General features: G+C 44.1%; 1 protein-coding gene across 9 annotated transcripts in view; it reads right to left on the bottom strand.

The window, feature by feature from the left end:
- Positions 1–530: 530 nt before the first annotated feature.
- ZNF217 (zinc finger protein 217) overlaps positions 531–17,339 on the bottom strand; it is a 42,136-nt gene continuing 25,327 nt past the window's right edge. For 5 of the 9 annotated variants that reach the window (XM_077951999.1, XM_077952000.1, XM_015148773.3 and 2 more), the window contains 4 exons: positions 15,460–17,171; positions 12,320–12,436; positions 9,448–11,001; positions 531–2,724 (listed from right to left, as the gene is read on the bottom strand). In XM_077951999.1, the coding sequence (XP_077808125.1) occupies positions 2,576–2,724; positions 9,448–11,001; positions 12,320–12,436; positions 15,460–16,828 (3,189 nt within the window). In that variant the 5' untranslated portion in view covers positions 16,829–17,171 and the 3' untranslated portion in view covers positions 531–2,575. Of the gene's footprint in view, positions 2,725–5,142; positions 5,276–9,447; positions 11,002–12,319; positions 12,437–15,459; positions 17,172–17,339 lie in introns of all 9 variants that reach the window. The other 4 variants (XM_077952005.1, XM_077952002.1, XM_028828516.2 and 1 more) reach the window with 1 other exon arrangement.

Consider the following 17,339-nt stretch of genomic DNA (forward strand, 5'->3'; position numbering starts at 1 on the left):
GAGACGGAGTCTCGCTCTTGTCGCCCAGGCTGGAGTGCACTGGCGCAATTTCAGCTCACTGCAACCTTTGCCTCCCAGGTTCAAGCAATTTCTCATGCTTTAGCCTCTTAACTAGGACCACAGGTGTTTACCACCACACCCAGCTAATTTTTGTATTTTTAGTAGAGATGAGGTTTCACCATGTTGGCCAGGCTGGTCTCAAACTCTTGGTTTCAAGCGATCCACCTGCCTTGGCCTTCCGAAGTGCTGGGATTACAGGCTAAGTCACATGCTGCCTTAAGATTGTGTTTATAAGCCAGGCATGATGGCTTGATACTCGGGAGGCTGAGAGCTGCAGGATCAGTTGAGCCCAGGGGTTCAAGGCTACAGTGAGCCGTGATTGCACCACTGCACTCCAGCCTGGGTGAAAGAGTGAGAGCACATCTCAAAAAAAAAAAAAAAAAAGAAAGAAAGAAAGAAAGAAAGAAGACTAAAAAGTTAAATAAAACAAAATGAGAAACCAGAAACACAATAAACACTAAAACTCAAGGTTGCAAAACACCAAATCTATATTTACACTTCCACATATAATAACATAACTTTAAGCTGAAATATATCATAAATAAAACAAGTAATGTCTACTGTTTGACAACTTAAGTATCAACAATTAAAATAAATCAAACTGGAATGAAATAAATACATAAACAAAATCCAACGAATTGTACCTCTATTATATGTACTGTTGTCTCAAAGAAAAAAAAAACATATAAAACCAGTAGTATACCAATAGTTAATACTGATGGACACAAAAACATATTTTGAAGTACAAAGGGCTGTAGGAAAATAATTGGTATTTTCATACATTCAGAAATGTGGTTAAAAAGAGAAATCTGAAAGCCCAAAAAATTCCAGCATAACACAAATTGACTTGTTTTCAAATAGATTTGGTGATTCTTTTTTTTAAATACAGGTTTAAATTCCAGCCCTCTATTATCACATACCCCCTTTTAAGATTTATGGTTCTAGTTCAAGCTCTCTGTAACACTCATTGGATTAGGCAAAGATTGAGTCAATCATCTTGCAAATGTGTTAATCTTCAAAAATAGGCTATAAAAGTGCAAAACTATGAAAACAAAAATCTAGATTATGTACATATGGCTCAGCTTGTGAACAGGAAAAAAGGTCAATAGTGTACACTTTCCTGATACAAAGCACTTCATTGCAATGCCAGCAGACTGATCTCAAATTACTTCTCCCTTGTAACACAGGAGCTAAGACTTCTATCAAGGAGGACATCTTATGTTGCATAATTTAAAAAGAAAAAAAAATCTTCTAGGACTTTACCCTTGCTCTATGGAGAACAGCGAGGCCAGAAAAATGAACAGTGCAAATTTATTTTTGAAAAAGTTTCTTAATAAAATATTTTGTGGTCACTACGCCCATGTACTAATGAACTCAGCCATGGACAGCACATTAAAGAACAAAAGTTTAAAATATCTAGGAAGCCAGCTGGTGGCCATCTTCTCTAAAACCCAAATTGCATGTGCACTGAGAAAAATGCTACTGCTTCACAACAACCAAAAATGGGAAGATAACTGAGGTCTAGAAACAGATTTCCTCTTTCTAGACTCCCAGGAGGCTCGGCCAGCAGTTCCTTATTCAGAATCAATGTGTCTATAATCAACTCTAGTATGTCCACAGTTCACCCAAATGCCAGATACATTAAGACTACCAAATACAAACCTAAAATGTTTCCCCAAAAATTTCCCTTAAAACTGTTCCCCAATATCTGCAATTCACAGGTATAATTTACCATTTTTGTTTTTATATACTAATTTAGGCCCCCCCCAATGAATCTTCCAACAAAAGTGATTAATTTGATAGAAACAAATATAAATAACTGCACATACAGTTTCTTATGTTTACACAATGTGTGGCTGTTCTACAGGGAAAATGCTTCTCTGTAGACACACACTCTTAAAAACCCTACGAGCCATCCCAAGGCCCTCAGTCAAGGATTCTGGAGGTTCCAGGACAATCGGAGAGGCGAGGAAGAAGGCGTCTTCCCCAGCTGAGATGCTGAAAGTTGCAATAAAATGCTGCCAACTTCCAAATGGCTGACTCAATATCTGCAGCACGTATCACATAGAGGGTCAATACTTCCATTAACAATTTTAAGACAACAATAGATTTCGGAGGATTCAACATAATACAAAATCATTGGCAGTTTAAAAAAAAAAAAACATACATTTTAAATGAAAGAGCACAATAGCAGAAACTGCTCCAAGTGATGAGCTGTATTAGAGAAAAGGAATACACACAGTATTTGAACAAGCAGGTTTACAACTTAAGATATTTACAGATTTTTACCTGAGGTGCAAGCATTATATACTTTTCCCCCATCCCACCCCACCCCACCCAAATGATTTCTTTTCAGCAGCGCTCAAGTATGCAAAAATTCCACTTCTTATTTGGTCGATTCTAAAAAAAATATTATTGAGGGACAAAATAGAGATTTCCAGTCCCCATGTATGTAGGTTCCAACTGTTCCAACTAGTTTTTATTGCTATTTGGTACAAAAGTTAACAGAACAACTTTACAAAACTGTAGTGTTCCTTGCAGATTCCTTATATGTTTTATGTACAGTACAATCACAGCTTATTTCAGTAGCTTTCACCATTCGCTTCTCAAAGGATGAAGTAAAATTTAATTTCATGGAGAGTAAGCACTGACATCCACCAAGACCTAAGGAAAAAAAATTTTTTTAATGATTAAGATCAAAAATGAACAGTTTAGAAAATTATTTCTTTAAAAAAGTATAATAAATAGAAACAAATTGGCATAGAAATGCAATGGGTTCTGTTTGTTTTTGAGATGGAGTCTCGCTCTGTCGCCCAGGCTGGAGTGCAGCGGCACAATCTTGGCTCACTGCAACCTCCACCTCCCAGGTTCAAGCAATTCTCCTGCCTCAGCCTCCAAAGCAGCTGGGACTACAGGCATGCACCACCACACCCAGCTAATTTTTTTGTATTTTTAGTAGAGACGGGTTTCACCATGTTGGCCAGGCTGGTCTTGAACTCCTGACTTCAAGTGATCCGCCCACCTCGGCCTCCCAAAGTGCTGGGATTACAGGCATGAACCACTGCGCCCGACCCTGGGTTCTATTTAAGTTCAACTTTTGCCATGAAAGTATCAGGAGAATAACTAATTAAATAATGCTGCAAACTTTGGAGCTACTTTTAGTAATTTAACTGAGATGGCTTAACCAAGAATCAGAATTGAGTAAAAGGCAATTGCCATGCACAAGAAAATCCCAGCTACTCAGGAGGCTGCGGTGGGAGGACTGCTTGAGCCCAGGAGTTTGAGGCTGCAGTGAGCCAAGATCGCACCACCGCACTCCAGACCCTGTCTCAAACAAACAAAACCAGTATGTGAGCTGGTCCTTAGGATCAGAAAGAAGAGGTTGAAAAGCAAAGACAGTGCAGGCAGGCAGTTCTCCAGATGAAGGAAACACAAGCAGAGAATCTCAGAGTCCTGGAGAGACACCAGCTCCAGATAAAGGAGCATGGCCGTTTGCTACTACTTATCAGTTGTAATGGATGTTGCAAGTAACCTGCTACTAAAATCTGCTCCTTATAATTCATAAGTTATTTTTATGTTTTAATATACAGTGGACTGAATCTTAATCCTGTGATGACAAAGCTTTACTCCCTCGTGTTCTTCAGCTATTATCCTAAGTAGGAGAAAAGGGTGCAGAACTGTATAAGGCTCATGTTGCCCAGAGAGAACACCACCTCGGTTCCCATGTGAGTCCCAGTGAAAATATGACAGAAATTCCATCCTGGACCACGAGCATCCTTTCATCTTTGTATCCTAGCAGCCAGCAGGCACTCAGTCAAGAGGCTGCTCAATGAATATACAGTGATGGTTTTACGGGACAAGAGTTATCTGAGAAACAACTAAATCTGCCCGTGAGCCCCAAGCTGTCCATTTAATCTTATTGTTGAATGAGTCATAGTATAACCTGTACACAGACATCACACCTTCTGCCCAAGCTAATTAACTAAATATAAACTAACAAAACAACACATGTAATTCTGATACTACTACTTGAGCCTTATGGGACGGGAGTGCACTACCATCAGACCGTTAACATGTGAACCGCATGCTCACATATACTTGCTCCTGTCCCAGTTCTCCTCCAACAGATAAGGACTTGCCAAGTCTTTGAACAAGCTCTTAACCTAGAACACTGGGCACAGAACCTGGATCTTTGCAGACCTAAGACAAAAACCAGGCTCCTGCCTCTCACAGGCAAGAGGGAGGCTTTGAGCAAACTGCATAATCCACGCTTTGGTCTCATCTGAAAAGCATGCACGATACCTCCTAATGCTAGGTCACCAACTTTTTCTGTAAAGGGCCAGATGGTAAATAGTTTCAGCTTTGCAGGCCACATGGTCTGTCACAGCTGCCTGACTGCTGCTGCAGCAAGGAGGTAGCTACAGACCGTATGTTAACAGATGGGCATGGTCATGTTCCAATAAAACTTTATTGATGACGATGGGTGAAAAGCTAGTTTGCTCATCCCTTACCTAAGCCCTCTGCTGCAACAGAATTAAATGAAATCTTGATTATAAAACACTTCATTCAATGCCTAGCACAAAGTAAATGCTCAGTAAATTCCAGTCACCATGACTGTTTTTCCCATTATTTTCACTAATATCCAAAGATCCTGAGGACTCTTAATTTTAAACACCTAAAAAAAATCAAAATCAAACTTAAAAACAATTTTTTTACATTATATTAGACAAGTTAACTTTATTTCCAATCAAGTAAACTCAATCCCCACCCCTCTCTTTTTTTTAAGACGGAGTCTTGCTCTGTCACCCAGGATAGACCGCAGTGGCACAATCTGCAATCTGCAACCTCCGCCTCCTGGGTTGTTCGAGTGATTCTCCTGCCTCAGCTTTCTGAGTAGCTGGGACTACAGGCACCCGCCACCACACCCGGCTGAATTTGTGTATTTTTAGTACAGACAGGGGTTTCAGCATGTTGGCCAAGCTGGTCTCAAATGCTTGACCTCAGGTGATCTGCCTGCCCTGACCTCCCAAATGGCCACCGCGCTCAGCCAATTCAGTGTTTTTAATTGAAACGTATGCTCACCTTTTTTCCCCCAAATTAGTGAATCAAGTTTTTTTGTCATTTGGTCGATAATGTGCATTCCCAATAAAATTCTCATAGTTTCTCTTTTGTACCATGCTGTTAGATAAGTGTTGATATGACACAGGCCTTTTTCCTGATTGGGAAAAAAAAAAAACTATTTAGAGTTAAGGTCAAACAATTAGGTAAGATGTGTATAGGTTGTTAGAAGTCAATTTTCAAAATTCCTGACACTGATAATGTAATCACAACACATAAGTCACATAGTGGCATGCGCGTTTTCAGTTACAGCTGAATTGTGTTTATGACACTTGTTAGCACAAATGTGGTTGATGTCACTAAAACTAAAATTGTCTGTCACTAGAAAGAATTAAAAAGCCAGAAAAAAATTATATCACAAAATACTTGAAACCTATATGCATCATGAACCAAACTATGTAAGTGTTGCTTTTTTTTTTTTTTTTTTTTTTAATCATTTAAAAGGGGATTTGTCAGCCTGGGCAACATGGTGAGACCTCTTTTCTACTAAAAATAAAAAAGTAGCTCGGTATGGTGGCATGCACCTTTAGTCCCAGCTACTCAGGAGGCTGAGACGGAAGGACGGAAGGATTGCTTGAGCCCCGGAGGTCAAGGCTGCAGGGAGCTATGATTGCACCACTGCACTCCAACCTGGGCAACAGAGTGTGACCCTGTCTCAAAGAGAGGGCGGGGGGAGGAAAAAAAGGAGGATCTGACTTACAACACACAGAGCCTTTTCCCCCTTTAGGACAAAGTTTTGATTCCCGTCCATTTTAAGCACCATGGGGGGGAAAATGAACCTTTTTAACCAAAAGGCAGTAAAAATTACTATTTCATCACAATTTTTATAAAATCTACTGAAGTGTGTGAAAGCAATTGTTTTTTAATTTGCTATCTCTACCGAACCAATCAGCATCAAGCAAATCTTGATAGAGTGTTGTCACCACACAGAAGCCTCAGTTTGAAACTAACACGAACTGAAATGTGTAAAACCAACTGTCTCCTTGGGGAGCACAAACCAGTAGAGCCTCTGATAAAGGAAGGCACTGTGGTTTGATCAAGTTTGCCAAGGGGAAGATGTCCCTGGGACACTGAGCTCCTTTTTTACACATACAGGTATGTGCCAGACACCTGCACGAAGTGACACCACCACGACACGTTTCCATGGGGAAAACCCCAGTCATCTACGAGGTCAACAATTTACCTACAGGGGAAATAAGGCTGGTTTTAAATTTATACAGTTGTCTCTAAGTATCCGAAGGGCACTGGCTCCAGGACCACCCCCCGCCCCCACCGCCCCTGCCCCACCGCCAACAGATACCAAAATCTATGGATGCTCACTCAGGTCCCGAATATAAAAGTGTCATATTTGCAGTATTCATAGTATTTATAGTACAATTTTTTTTTTTTTTTTTTGAGATGCAGCCTCGCTCTGTCCCCCAGGCTGGAGTGCAATGGCACAATCTCAGCTCACCGCAACCTCCGCCTCCTGGGTTTCAAGTGATTCTCCTGCCTCAGCCTCCCGAGTAGCTGGGATTCCAGGTATGTGCCACCACACCCATCTAATTTTGTATTTTTAGCAGAGATGAGGTCTCTCCATGTTGGTCAGGCTGGTTCCCAAAGTCCTGGGATTACAGGTGTGAGCCACCACGCCCGGCCTTGTAGTACTATTAATTTGTAGTATTCGTAGTGTAACCTATGCACATCCTCGCATGTACCTTTTTTTTTTTTTTTTTTTGAGACAGAGTCTCGCTCTTTAGCCCACGCTGGAGTGCAGTGGCACAATCTACACTTACTCACTGCAACCTCTGCATCCCTGGTTCCAAGCAACTCTCATGCCTAAGCCTCCCAAACAGCTCAGATTACAGGTGCCCACCACCACACCCAGCCAATTTTTGTATTTTTAGTAGAGACGGGTTTTCGCCAATGTTGGCCAGGCTGGTCTCAGATTCCTGGCCTCAACAGAGCTGCCCACCTCAGCCTCCCAAAGTGCTGGGATTACAGATGTGAGCCACCACATCCAGCCCCTCCCATATACTTTAAATCATCTCTACATTGCCGGGCATGGTGGCTCATACCTGTAATCCCAGCACTTTGTGAAGGTGAGACGGGTGCATCACCTAAGGTCGGAAGTTCGAGACCAGCCTAACCAACATGGCGAAATGCCGTCTCTACTAAAAATACAAAACTTAGTCTGGCGTGGTGGCGGGTGCCTGTATCCAAACTACTTGGGAGGCCGAGGCCGGAGAACTGCTTGGACCCGGGAGGTGGAGGCTGCAGTGAACTGAGATCACGCCACTGCACTCCAGCCTGGGCAACAGAGCGAGACTCCATCTCAAAAAAAAAAAAATCATCTCCTTCATTATTTACAACACCTAATATGAAGTAAATGCTATGTAAATAGTTGTTACACTGTATTATCTAGGTAACGTGGACAAAAGAAGGAAATCCGCTGATGTTCAGTACAGATGCAACCATCCCATTTTCCCCTCCAATATTTCAGTCCCGCAGTTGGTTGAATCCACTGAGGCACAACCCAAGGATATGGAGGGCTGACGACATTTAACAGCATAACGGTTCACAAGACCATTTAACTGGAACTTCTTATGCTTACTGCTCTTGCCAGGTCAAAGGTCCTCATGTGGTCCTTACTGGGCGCCCCCCCGCCCCCCAATTCTGCCCTGTGTGGGAAGCATGTGACTTGACGTGTACGTATAAAACATGGTTTCTGCTCTTAAGAAGTTTACAGGCCAGCAGGGAGTGGTAAAATACCCGAGGAAGAACCCCCAGGCTGGGCGTGGTGGCTCACACCTGTAATCCCAGTACTTTGGGAGGCCGAGGCGGGCGCATCGCCTGAGGTCAGGAGTTCAAGACCAGCCTGGCCCACACGCTGAAACTCTGTCTCTACTAAAAATGTAAGAATTAGCTGGGCATGGTGGCACGTACCTATAATCCCAGCTATTCAGGAGACTGAGGCTGGAGAATCGCTTGAACCCTGGAGGAGGAGGTTGCAGCGAACCGAGATCGCACCACTGCACTCCAGCCTGGGCAACGAGAGCGAAACTCATCTCAAGAAAACAAAACAGGGGGCCGGGCGCGGTGGCTCAAGCCTGTAATCCCAGCACTTTGGGAGGCCGAGATGGGCGGATCATGAGGTCAGGAGATCGAGACCATCCTGGCTGACACGGTGAAACCCAGTCTCTACTAAAAAATACAAAAAACTAGCCGGGCGAGGTGGCGGGCGCCTGTAGTCCCAGCTACTCGGGAGGCTGAGGCAGGAGAATGGCGTGAACCCGGGAGGTGGAGCTTGCAGTGAGCCGAGATCTGGCCACTGCACTCCAGCCTGGGTGGCAGAGCGAGACTCCGTCTCAAAAAAAAAAAAAGAAAAGAAAACAAAAAAAACCCGCAACTCCAGGTGGACTGGCAGTGACTACTGAGCACGCCATAAATGTGCAAAGGAAGAAAAAGGGCTGCGATGAAGTGAGGCAAGATGGGGCCTAAATTGGCTGCATCTGGAATTTCAACAGCAAGACAAGAATGGACTAGATAGACCAGTGTTCTCACCCGCTGTTTCCATGATCACTCCCACAACAGAAAAATAAAACGAACAAGAAAAATTACTCAAGAATAAGGCTGGGTATGGTGGCTCATGCCTGTAATCCTGGCATTCTGGGAGGCTGAGGCAGGAGGATCACTTTAGGCCAGTGGTTTCAGACCAGCCTGGGCAACAAAGCAAATCCCTGTCTCACAAAAAAATAAATTTAAGTTAGCCAAGCGTGGTGGAGTACATCTATAGTCTCAGATACTTGGAAGGCCAACACAGGAGGATCACCTGAGGCCAGGAGTTCAAGACCAGCCTGGGCAACTCCATCTCTACAAGAAAAATTTAACAATCAGCTGTGCATGGTAGCAGCACAGTCTCAGCTACTTGGGAAGCTGAGGCAGGAGGATCTCTTGAATCCAGGAATTCCGGACTACAGTAAGCTATGATTACACCACTGCACTCCAACCTGGATGACGGAGCAAGACCCTTTCTCTAAAAATAAAATAAGACTAAACAAATAAAAAGAATAAAATATTCAGGGTGAGAGTTACACCCACAAAGTAAGCTTTGGAGGACCACAAACCACTGCCGTATCTAAGAATGCTTCTCTCCGTGACCCCCAAGAACTCTGTGCTGCCCACCCCCGACCCTTGGGAGTGGTACCATCTCCATTGAGAATGCATGGATTAGCTGTTAGTCACCGTAGGCATCAGTGCCATTGAAACACGACACCCCTCACGCAATACCTTCTAACGTCGAGCTGGATGCTGGACTACTAGCAGGCACACAAGTGTAAAGCGGCCCGGAGCCACCGTAGGGCTTCTGAACCGTCAGCACATTTGGAGAATCGACCTCGCTGGAGCTCAGGAACCTCGGTTTGGGAGGCAGCGCTGGCGACGGATACACGCATTCCTGCGGTAACAGTGAGGTGATACCTCTGACCATATGGTACTTGGGAAGGTCATAGCCTCTTCTGTAATTGGCCCCAGGCTGGTCAACGTCAAGGGCAACCACGGTGGACTTCAGTCTTTTTGGAAGGGGTTCACCAAATTCTGCTGCAGTGTTGCTGGCACTCCGATTACAGAAATAGTCTCTTCCCGGAGGGGCCCACGGGCTGTCGTTCTTGGGAGGGTAGTCGATGGAACCATTGATGTTACTGCTGCCGAGGGTGGGCTGAGAGGGAGCTACTGGGAGAGGTTTCAATTTTGTCTCAGGTCTTTTTGTCTTATCCGGTGCAGGGGAAACACTGGTTTTAGGAAACATCTCAGATTGCTGTTGTCTGGTGGCGGCCCCTTGGACCCCCACATTCTGCTGTGGTCTGTGGGACTTCAGGTTACTTGGGGCTAAAGTGCTAGAGTCTATCCCTGAAGTCAGAGGGGCCTTGCCTGGCCCCGGAGGGCTCTGCTTCCCCTTCGCAGACGGCAGGGATTTGGACTGCGCTGGGAAGGCAGACTTCGGCTTGGGTTTACAGAAACTAGACAGGGGAGGCACATCCTTTCCCAGCAACGCTGGCGGGCACCCGGTACGTCGACTTCTAAGTGAGGACTTGTTTCGACAGTTTTTATGAACGTCAGGATTGTATTTATGCTCCAGTCTCTGGTGCATCATTAAAACTTCTGGATAAAATGTCTTGAAGGTACAAAATGGACAGGTGATACTTGGAATTAAACTTTTGCCCAAAGAAATTGCCGGGCAATTGTGAAGAGCCCCCAGGGATAAATTTAAAGGTTTCTCGTGACAATCCACACTAGGCCTGTATCTGCAGTCAGCTGCAGTCTCCGTTTGCTTCTCTTTGGGGTTAACTTCAAGGTTATGGGTGGTACTGCCGTCCGGAGGAGGAGTAACATCCGCCTTGGTTCTACAGATGAGGTTATTTGCCTGAGTTTCAACTGCTGATCTCTTTTTTAACAGGTCCAGGTAAGCAGGGGTAGGGATTTTATTCACTTTATCAGCACTGTCATCAGCTGCATTTTTATGGAAATCCTGAGTATCTTTGTGTGCTGGTGAGAGGACAGCGCTGCCCAGAACATTCTGAAAAACAGAAGGCATCTCCTTCAGCTGCTTTGCAGGTGGACTGCCTGTAACATCTTTGGCACCATCAAAAAATCTTTTCAAATTTTTGGTTTGCGCACTGTCCGCGGTGAATAGTGCATCTTCAGTGTCCTGATTTTTACCATCGCTCTTGGCTTCAGCAGCAGCGTCGGCTTGTTTCTCCTTGTGGTGTCTCTCCAAGTGATACCTCAGGGACGTCTTCTGGGCTGCAGCATAGTCACAAAATTCACATTTGTATGGTTTTTCACCTAAGGCAAGAAACGGCACTTTATTAGAGAAGTGTATGAAAAGCACTGAAATAGAGCAAAGGGCTATTTACTGAGAAAACAGGCTTCTTTCCTCCATTTGCTTTCTCTATCTGCTATCACCTAGTATTTTTTTTTTTTTTTTTTTTGAGACGGAGTCTCGCTCTGTCGCCCAGGCTGGAGTGCAGTGGCCGGATCTCAGCTCACTGCAAGCTCCGCCTCCTGGGTTCACGCCATTCTCCTGCCTCAGCCTCCCGAGTAGCTGGGACTACAGGCGCCCGCCACCTCGCCCGGCTAGTTTTTTGTATTTTTTAGTAGAGACGGGGTTTCACCGTGTTAGCCAGGATAGTCTCGATCTCCTGACCTCGTGATCCACCCGTCTCGGCCTCCCAAAGTGCTGGGATTACAGGCTTGAGCCACCGCGCCCGGCCTCACCTAGTATTTCTCATCAGTTCTTTATCACCCTTACTGTAATGAATATGTGAAATTGTGAATACTTATCTTCAGTAGAAAAATTAACAGCAACACTTCTAACTCATTTAATCTTCCTAACAGCCCTAGGGAAATAGGTATTATTCCACTTTTACAGTGAAGAAAACTAAAAGCACAAAAAGGTTAAATAACTTGCCCAAGGGTGCACAGATAGTAAGTGGAAGAGATGAAATTTCAAATCTACGCAGCCTCCTACACCATGATGTCATAGCTCCTTTCACAATCTCAAGACTACTAAATAGATTCTCATTTCATTCTCAATCATAAAGACATAAGATGCAGCATTTTAAAATATTGTAGTTTTAATAAGATGAGAGTCAGGATATAGCAGTCATAAACTAAACAAATGAACTTTGTCCAGGCACGGTGGCTCACGCCTGTAATCCCAGTGGGTGGATCACTTGAGGTCAGGAGTTCGAAACCAGCCTGGCCAGCATGGTGAAACCCCATCTCTACTAAAAATACAGAAATTAGCTGGGTGTGGTGCCAGGCGCCTGTAATCCCAGCTACTGGGGAGACTGAGGCAGAAGTATTGCTTGAACCAGGGAGGCGGAGGCTGCAGTGAGCCGAGATTGCACCACTGCACTCCAGCCTAGGTGACAGAGCAAGACTCCATCTCAAAAGACAAAAAACTTGACTGATTGCATCAGGCTCAAATTACAATGGCACTAAAAAAATAGTAATAACCGCTGTAATCAACACGCTACATATTTATCCTTAAGCTAGTCCAAGGATCTGGAAGAGTATCTGAACACCACCACCAAAAAATCAGAGAGATAACTACATCATTTTTAACTAAAGCATGGTTAAAAATATAAAAGTTCTTTACCTGTATGCGTTCTGAGATGAATATTGAGGTAATAATTTGAACGGAAAAACTTTCCACAATAACTACACTCTCTTGAAGATGTAAGATGCTTTATTTTTCCTCCATCATCATTTTTATCTTAAAGGAAAAACAGAAACATTTATATAAAAAGGTAGCTGAAGTACGGGAATAAGGCATGCTGACTTAAATGTTCTTGACAAACATTTTTGGAAAGCATGAAAAAATTCTTTAATATAATATCGGGTTAGAAAAGGCTAGACACACACCAAATGCTGTTTTGAGGTTGTCTGAAGTTTCAGAGTGTTGTAACGTGGTTTTGTTTTTTTTTTTCTGGGTACAGCAGAGTACACTATTAAAGATTCAGTTCTTTGTTTGCCTTAATCACAAAAAAGATCATTTAATAGACCGAACTGCCCGGACAGCTTCCGGTTCTCAGTATCTCTGTGAGCAGGCAGGATCTGGCAAACTGAAGGTGGACACACATACTGGGGGGAAAAATGATCTTCTTCAGAATCATTTAGAAAAATGAGCCAATTACAAACCACCAACCACCATGGGAAAAATAAGCCGTTTAAGGGTAAGATTAAACAAGTGACCACTAGAGGGCAGCAAGCACAACTTAATCTTCAACAGAAAAGAAAGTTTGGCATCGGGCAAGCACCTAGGAAAGTTTGTCAAAATTTAGCAAAGTTTTGGAAAGCAGGCTGTATTGTCCACAAACACTCATGTGGGCGAAACAGATCTGACGAATGAAAACCTGTGCCTAAATGACACAGTGTTTGGCTTCAGTCTCTGCAGGACAATAGGACAATGTGTCTCACGTGCATCAGTGAAGTCCACTCGAAGGAGGACAGAACTTCAGACACACACCGGCCCTCCAAAAGACTGAGAGGTGCCGCCGTTAAAATACCACCCCCAACACACATGAATGTTTAACTTTTAAATAAATGTCCCCTTACTGTAGATCATATGACTATCCACCTGTAAGACAGACACACCCTTGATCTATAGTCTAAAGAAAGACTTAAAAAAATTTACCTGATCTTCTTAAATCTTAAAAAAAGCCAGGTTGATAGTACAATATGATAAATCTAGACTACTAAGATAATATAAGTTTAGGAAAATCAATTCCCCAAAAACAGAATGGCCAGCTTTTTTTTCTTACAAGCATACCCAAACTAGCTGGGTTTATAACTGGGTGTTCTTGCAATTTCCGACTCCCAACTATGTGTCAGGATTTATGGTATGTTGCGTCATATCCAAAAAGCTATGAAATGCCTTTTCTTTAGAACAAAGGACGTGACATTTCCACATCTACCTGATTCCTGCTCTTTCAAGCATCACCTCTGACTTTACAGTTATATTTTTTAAAGGACTGTGATCTTTTTACAAATAGGCTGTTCAAATTGTCCTTGGGAGGTGGAAGACAAGGGTCAATGAACCATTTTGCAAACAGGGAAACAGTGGCAAAGAAAGGTTAAGCAACTCATAATTAGTCACAAAACAATGCAGTGGTAGAACGAGAACTCAGTGCCAAGCTGTGGTGCTTCCACCCACAGCCAGGCATTCGGTCCTGCCTGATGATCTAGCCCATGTTTTCCACACCACCCACCAGTAACCGGTCTTTTCATTTCTTTCAGGGCACTGGGGCATCTCACAAGGCCCCTTCAACAGTACCGGCACTAGCAGAAACCACTTCGCTAACTGGAGTCTGTGTTTAAAGCCTCTTTTTATGATGCCAGTAAGACATCAGATTTGTAGTATGCTAAGTGCTAGGTTTCCTGTGTCCCAGGAAACTCAAAAACATTCTAAAGATGTGATACACAGACTACAGTTCTCATGTCAATCACATGATCAAAAAAGGAACTGGCACTGCCTGAAGAGCAGGTGAAGGACGAGTCTGATCAACTGTGTGGGCAAATTCACCGTGGGTCTCATATACACAGTTCTCCAAAGAATTCACACACACAGCCAAGTTACACTGAGAGGAGGAGGAACTTGTTTGAACCGAGGACCACTTTAATAAAGGCTTCCCCAAGACCAATTCATGTTCTCATCATTCACTTGTCAATTATGGCCTGCCCATCAGGGGTCTTTTCCAACTGTTTGAAGCAGCAGGATCCTCTATTCAAACAAAATATTAAACTCTGATAGGAGAAGCTCTGGCTACAATGAGGATGGGCACAACTCCAAACACAGGTGGAATCCTCTGCCCTAGATAACGCCCACCAAGGTTCAGGAATATTATGTGAGCATGCCTTCAGTGATCGCCTTCTGTTTCTATAAATGCTGTTAGTACACTGAAAATTTTGCTGAGCAAATGAGCTTTCTTAAAAATGTCTTGGTGTGCCCACATTCCTTGTATTTTATGACAAATCATTTGGGTTCTTGAAGTACCTATTAATGGATACCAGCTTGCCAGACAGAATGGATAGGGTTTCGGACAGCACCAAATGGCTGCCCAAGTAATATTCCTGGCTCTAGTTGATCATCACTCCCAGTACCTCTTATGACCACTGGAAATTCACTACAGATAAGATCAGGAACACCAGAAAACCTTACGTGAAGGCTAGGGTCTCTCAATGATGAAACTATTGATACTTGGGACCAGATAATTCTTTGATGATGGGGCTGTCCTGTGCATTGTACCATACTGAGCAGTGTCCCTGGCCTCTGCCCACTGGATGCCAGTAGGCACACAAGCACACGTGCATGCACACACCCCCACACACAGTATAACAACCAAAATGCCTCCAGACATTGCCAGATACTGACTGGGAGCAAATCATCCCAGTTAAGAAGCAGTGCATTTGGACTGGATGCACAAGTTATTTAAAAAAAAAAAAAAAAAAACACCATGTTTTGTGAGCAAAACGTTCAACGTTTAAAAAAAAAAACACACAAGATTTTCAGAACAAGGAGACCTTTTAACTCAACCCTGTTATTACAGAAATGAGAAAATTAAGGCCCCGAGAAGTTAAATGGCTTACACAGAGTGATACCAAAAAGAGCCTGGATTTGACTCTGGCTCTCCAAATTCCATTCCTGGCCAGCGTTGTCTAGAGATGGGAAGAGAGGGGGAGACAGACAGACAGACAGACACAGGCGGAACAGCACGGGAGGGAGACAGGGCAGCTTACCCAGATGGATTCCTTCGGGAAGCCCATCCTCAGATCCGTCTTCAGAACCACCTTCCCCTCGATCCACGGCTCCATTTTCATCCAGAGGGGTGGCGAGGTCAGGAGAGCATGTCCCCGGCTGCCTCCCGTCCACAGACATGGTGGGCGACTCCGCGCCAGCCCTCCGGTCCTTCTTGTGGACCCTCGAGTGCAAGACCAGCTGGTGGTAGGTTCTGAAAGCTTTGCCGCACTCGGAGCAGTGCGTGGGCTTCTCCTTGCTGCTGGTGGGTAACTTGGGATCCGCGTCCACGGAGGGCGCGTCACCGTTGGAGTGTCTGCACTTCTCTTTCTCTTGCGAGAGGCCTGTACAACTGCCCTTATTTTCTCCAAGCTCCTTCTCGGAACTCGAATCATCATTGTCGGTGCTCCCTTCTTGTCCCGATTCCTTCACTTCTTCTTGGCAAATGGCAACTTTTCCTTTGGTAGCCAGCTGCCAAGCCTGGAAGGTGGTGAACGGATCGAGCTGAGGTATGCATTTGACAAGCTTCTTCCCCGTGTCAGTGTGAGATTTTGGTCTCAAGTTGAACCACCGCAGGAAGTCTTCCCTGGAGGACGGCATTCCTTCTTGTGGAGAGTCTGTCTGCGTGCTGCTGGTACCGGGAGCAGTTTTTTTGGTGTGCACCTTGCTGTGCTCTATTAGATTTTCTTTATTTGTAAATAGGAAGCCACAAACCATGCAGATTTTGTAAGGAGAGGGGATGCTCTCAGCCGCGTGCACCTGGACGACCTCGTTGATCGTCGCGGGACAATCCAAGCCTTGCTGCAGTTTGCTCCTGGCCCCTGATTTGCCATTATGTGTCCGCATGTGATTTTTAAGAAACCAAGGCTCCTTGAATCTTCTTCCGCACATGTTACACCCGTAAGTGAAAGAATCTTTGTGTGTCCTCATGTGGATCTCAACATCAAAAGCCACTCTAAATGTCTGCCCGCATACCTCACAGCTAAATTCTTCATTTTCCTTGCAATTCTTTTCCTTGGGAGGTTCTGTTCGTACTTGACTTTTATCAAGCGGACTAAGATACTCTGCTTCAACCCGCAGAACTGCTGGTTCACAAAGGGTAGGCCGGTGTTGCATTAAGACGTGTTTATTAAGGTCTTCCGAATGTGTGAAGGTCTGGCTGCAGAACATGCAATCCAAGGGCATATACCCCTCTATTTGGATGACATTTTTCTCTTGCGTAGCTCGGAATGGAACAACAGCGGTCCCTTTCATTGACATGGCATCCTCCATCTCCATCTGACTGCCAAGAGAGCTGCCAATCACTTCTGGCCCATCCATGTACATCAAGAGGGATTGAGTTGGCATGTTTCCTGTCACTTTCGATTGCATATAATCTCAAAGTTCCCTTGGGGAATTTCTGGAGTTGGAATAAGGCCACTTGTAAGACTTGTCACTCACCCCTCTAACAGCCCTGGGCTTCAAAAACCAGAACAAATATTTATTATAAAAGTTCAAAAGAAAGTGTCTAGTCCTCTAACTTCTTCGGAACTTTTAGGAAGCTCAGTGGTGGTGTCACTGGTTCTTTCCACAAACAAGGCATACAGACTCCCCAATGCTTTGATTCAAATATGAATCAGCACAAAGCATGAGTTCTCTTTGTCTCCATTGAATGAGTGTTTCAATTGAGCAAGAAGTCAATCCCAGCAACCTGGAGACAAGGGATTTCCAAACCCTAGAGGAAAAAAAACAGAAACGGTTAGCTACACTCAGAGCAGAGAGAAGGCTGGTGTGGGTGAGTCAGACGGTCTTTTCCACGCAGCAGAGAAGATACCTAATTCAACTGCCTCACTTTTAACTAATATATACAGCATCCTGTTAAACGGGCTTGTTAATTAAATCA

This window comes from Macaca mulatta, chromosome 10, assembly GCF_049350105.2.
Source record: "Macaca mulatta isolate MMU2019108-1 chromosome 10, T2T-MMU8v2.0, whole genome shotgun sequence".
Classification (NCBI taxonomy): domain Eukaryota; kingdom Metazoa; phylum Chordata; class Mammalia; order Primates; family Cercopithecidae; genus Macaca; species Macaca mulatta.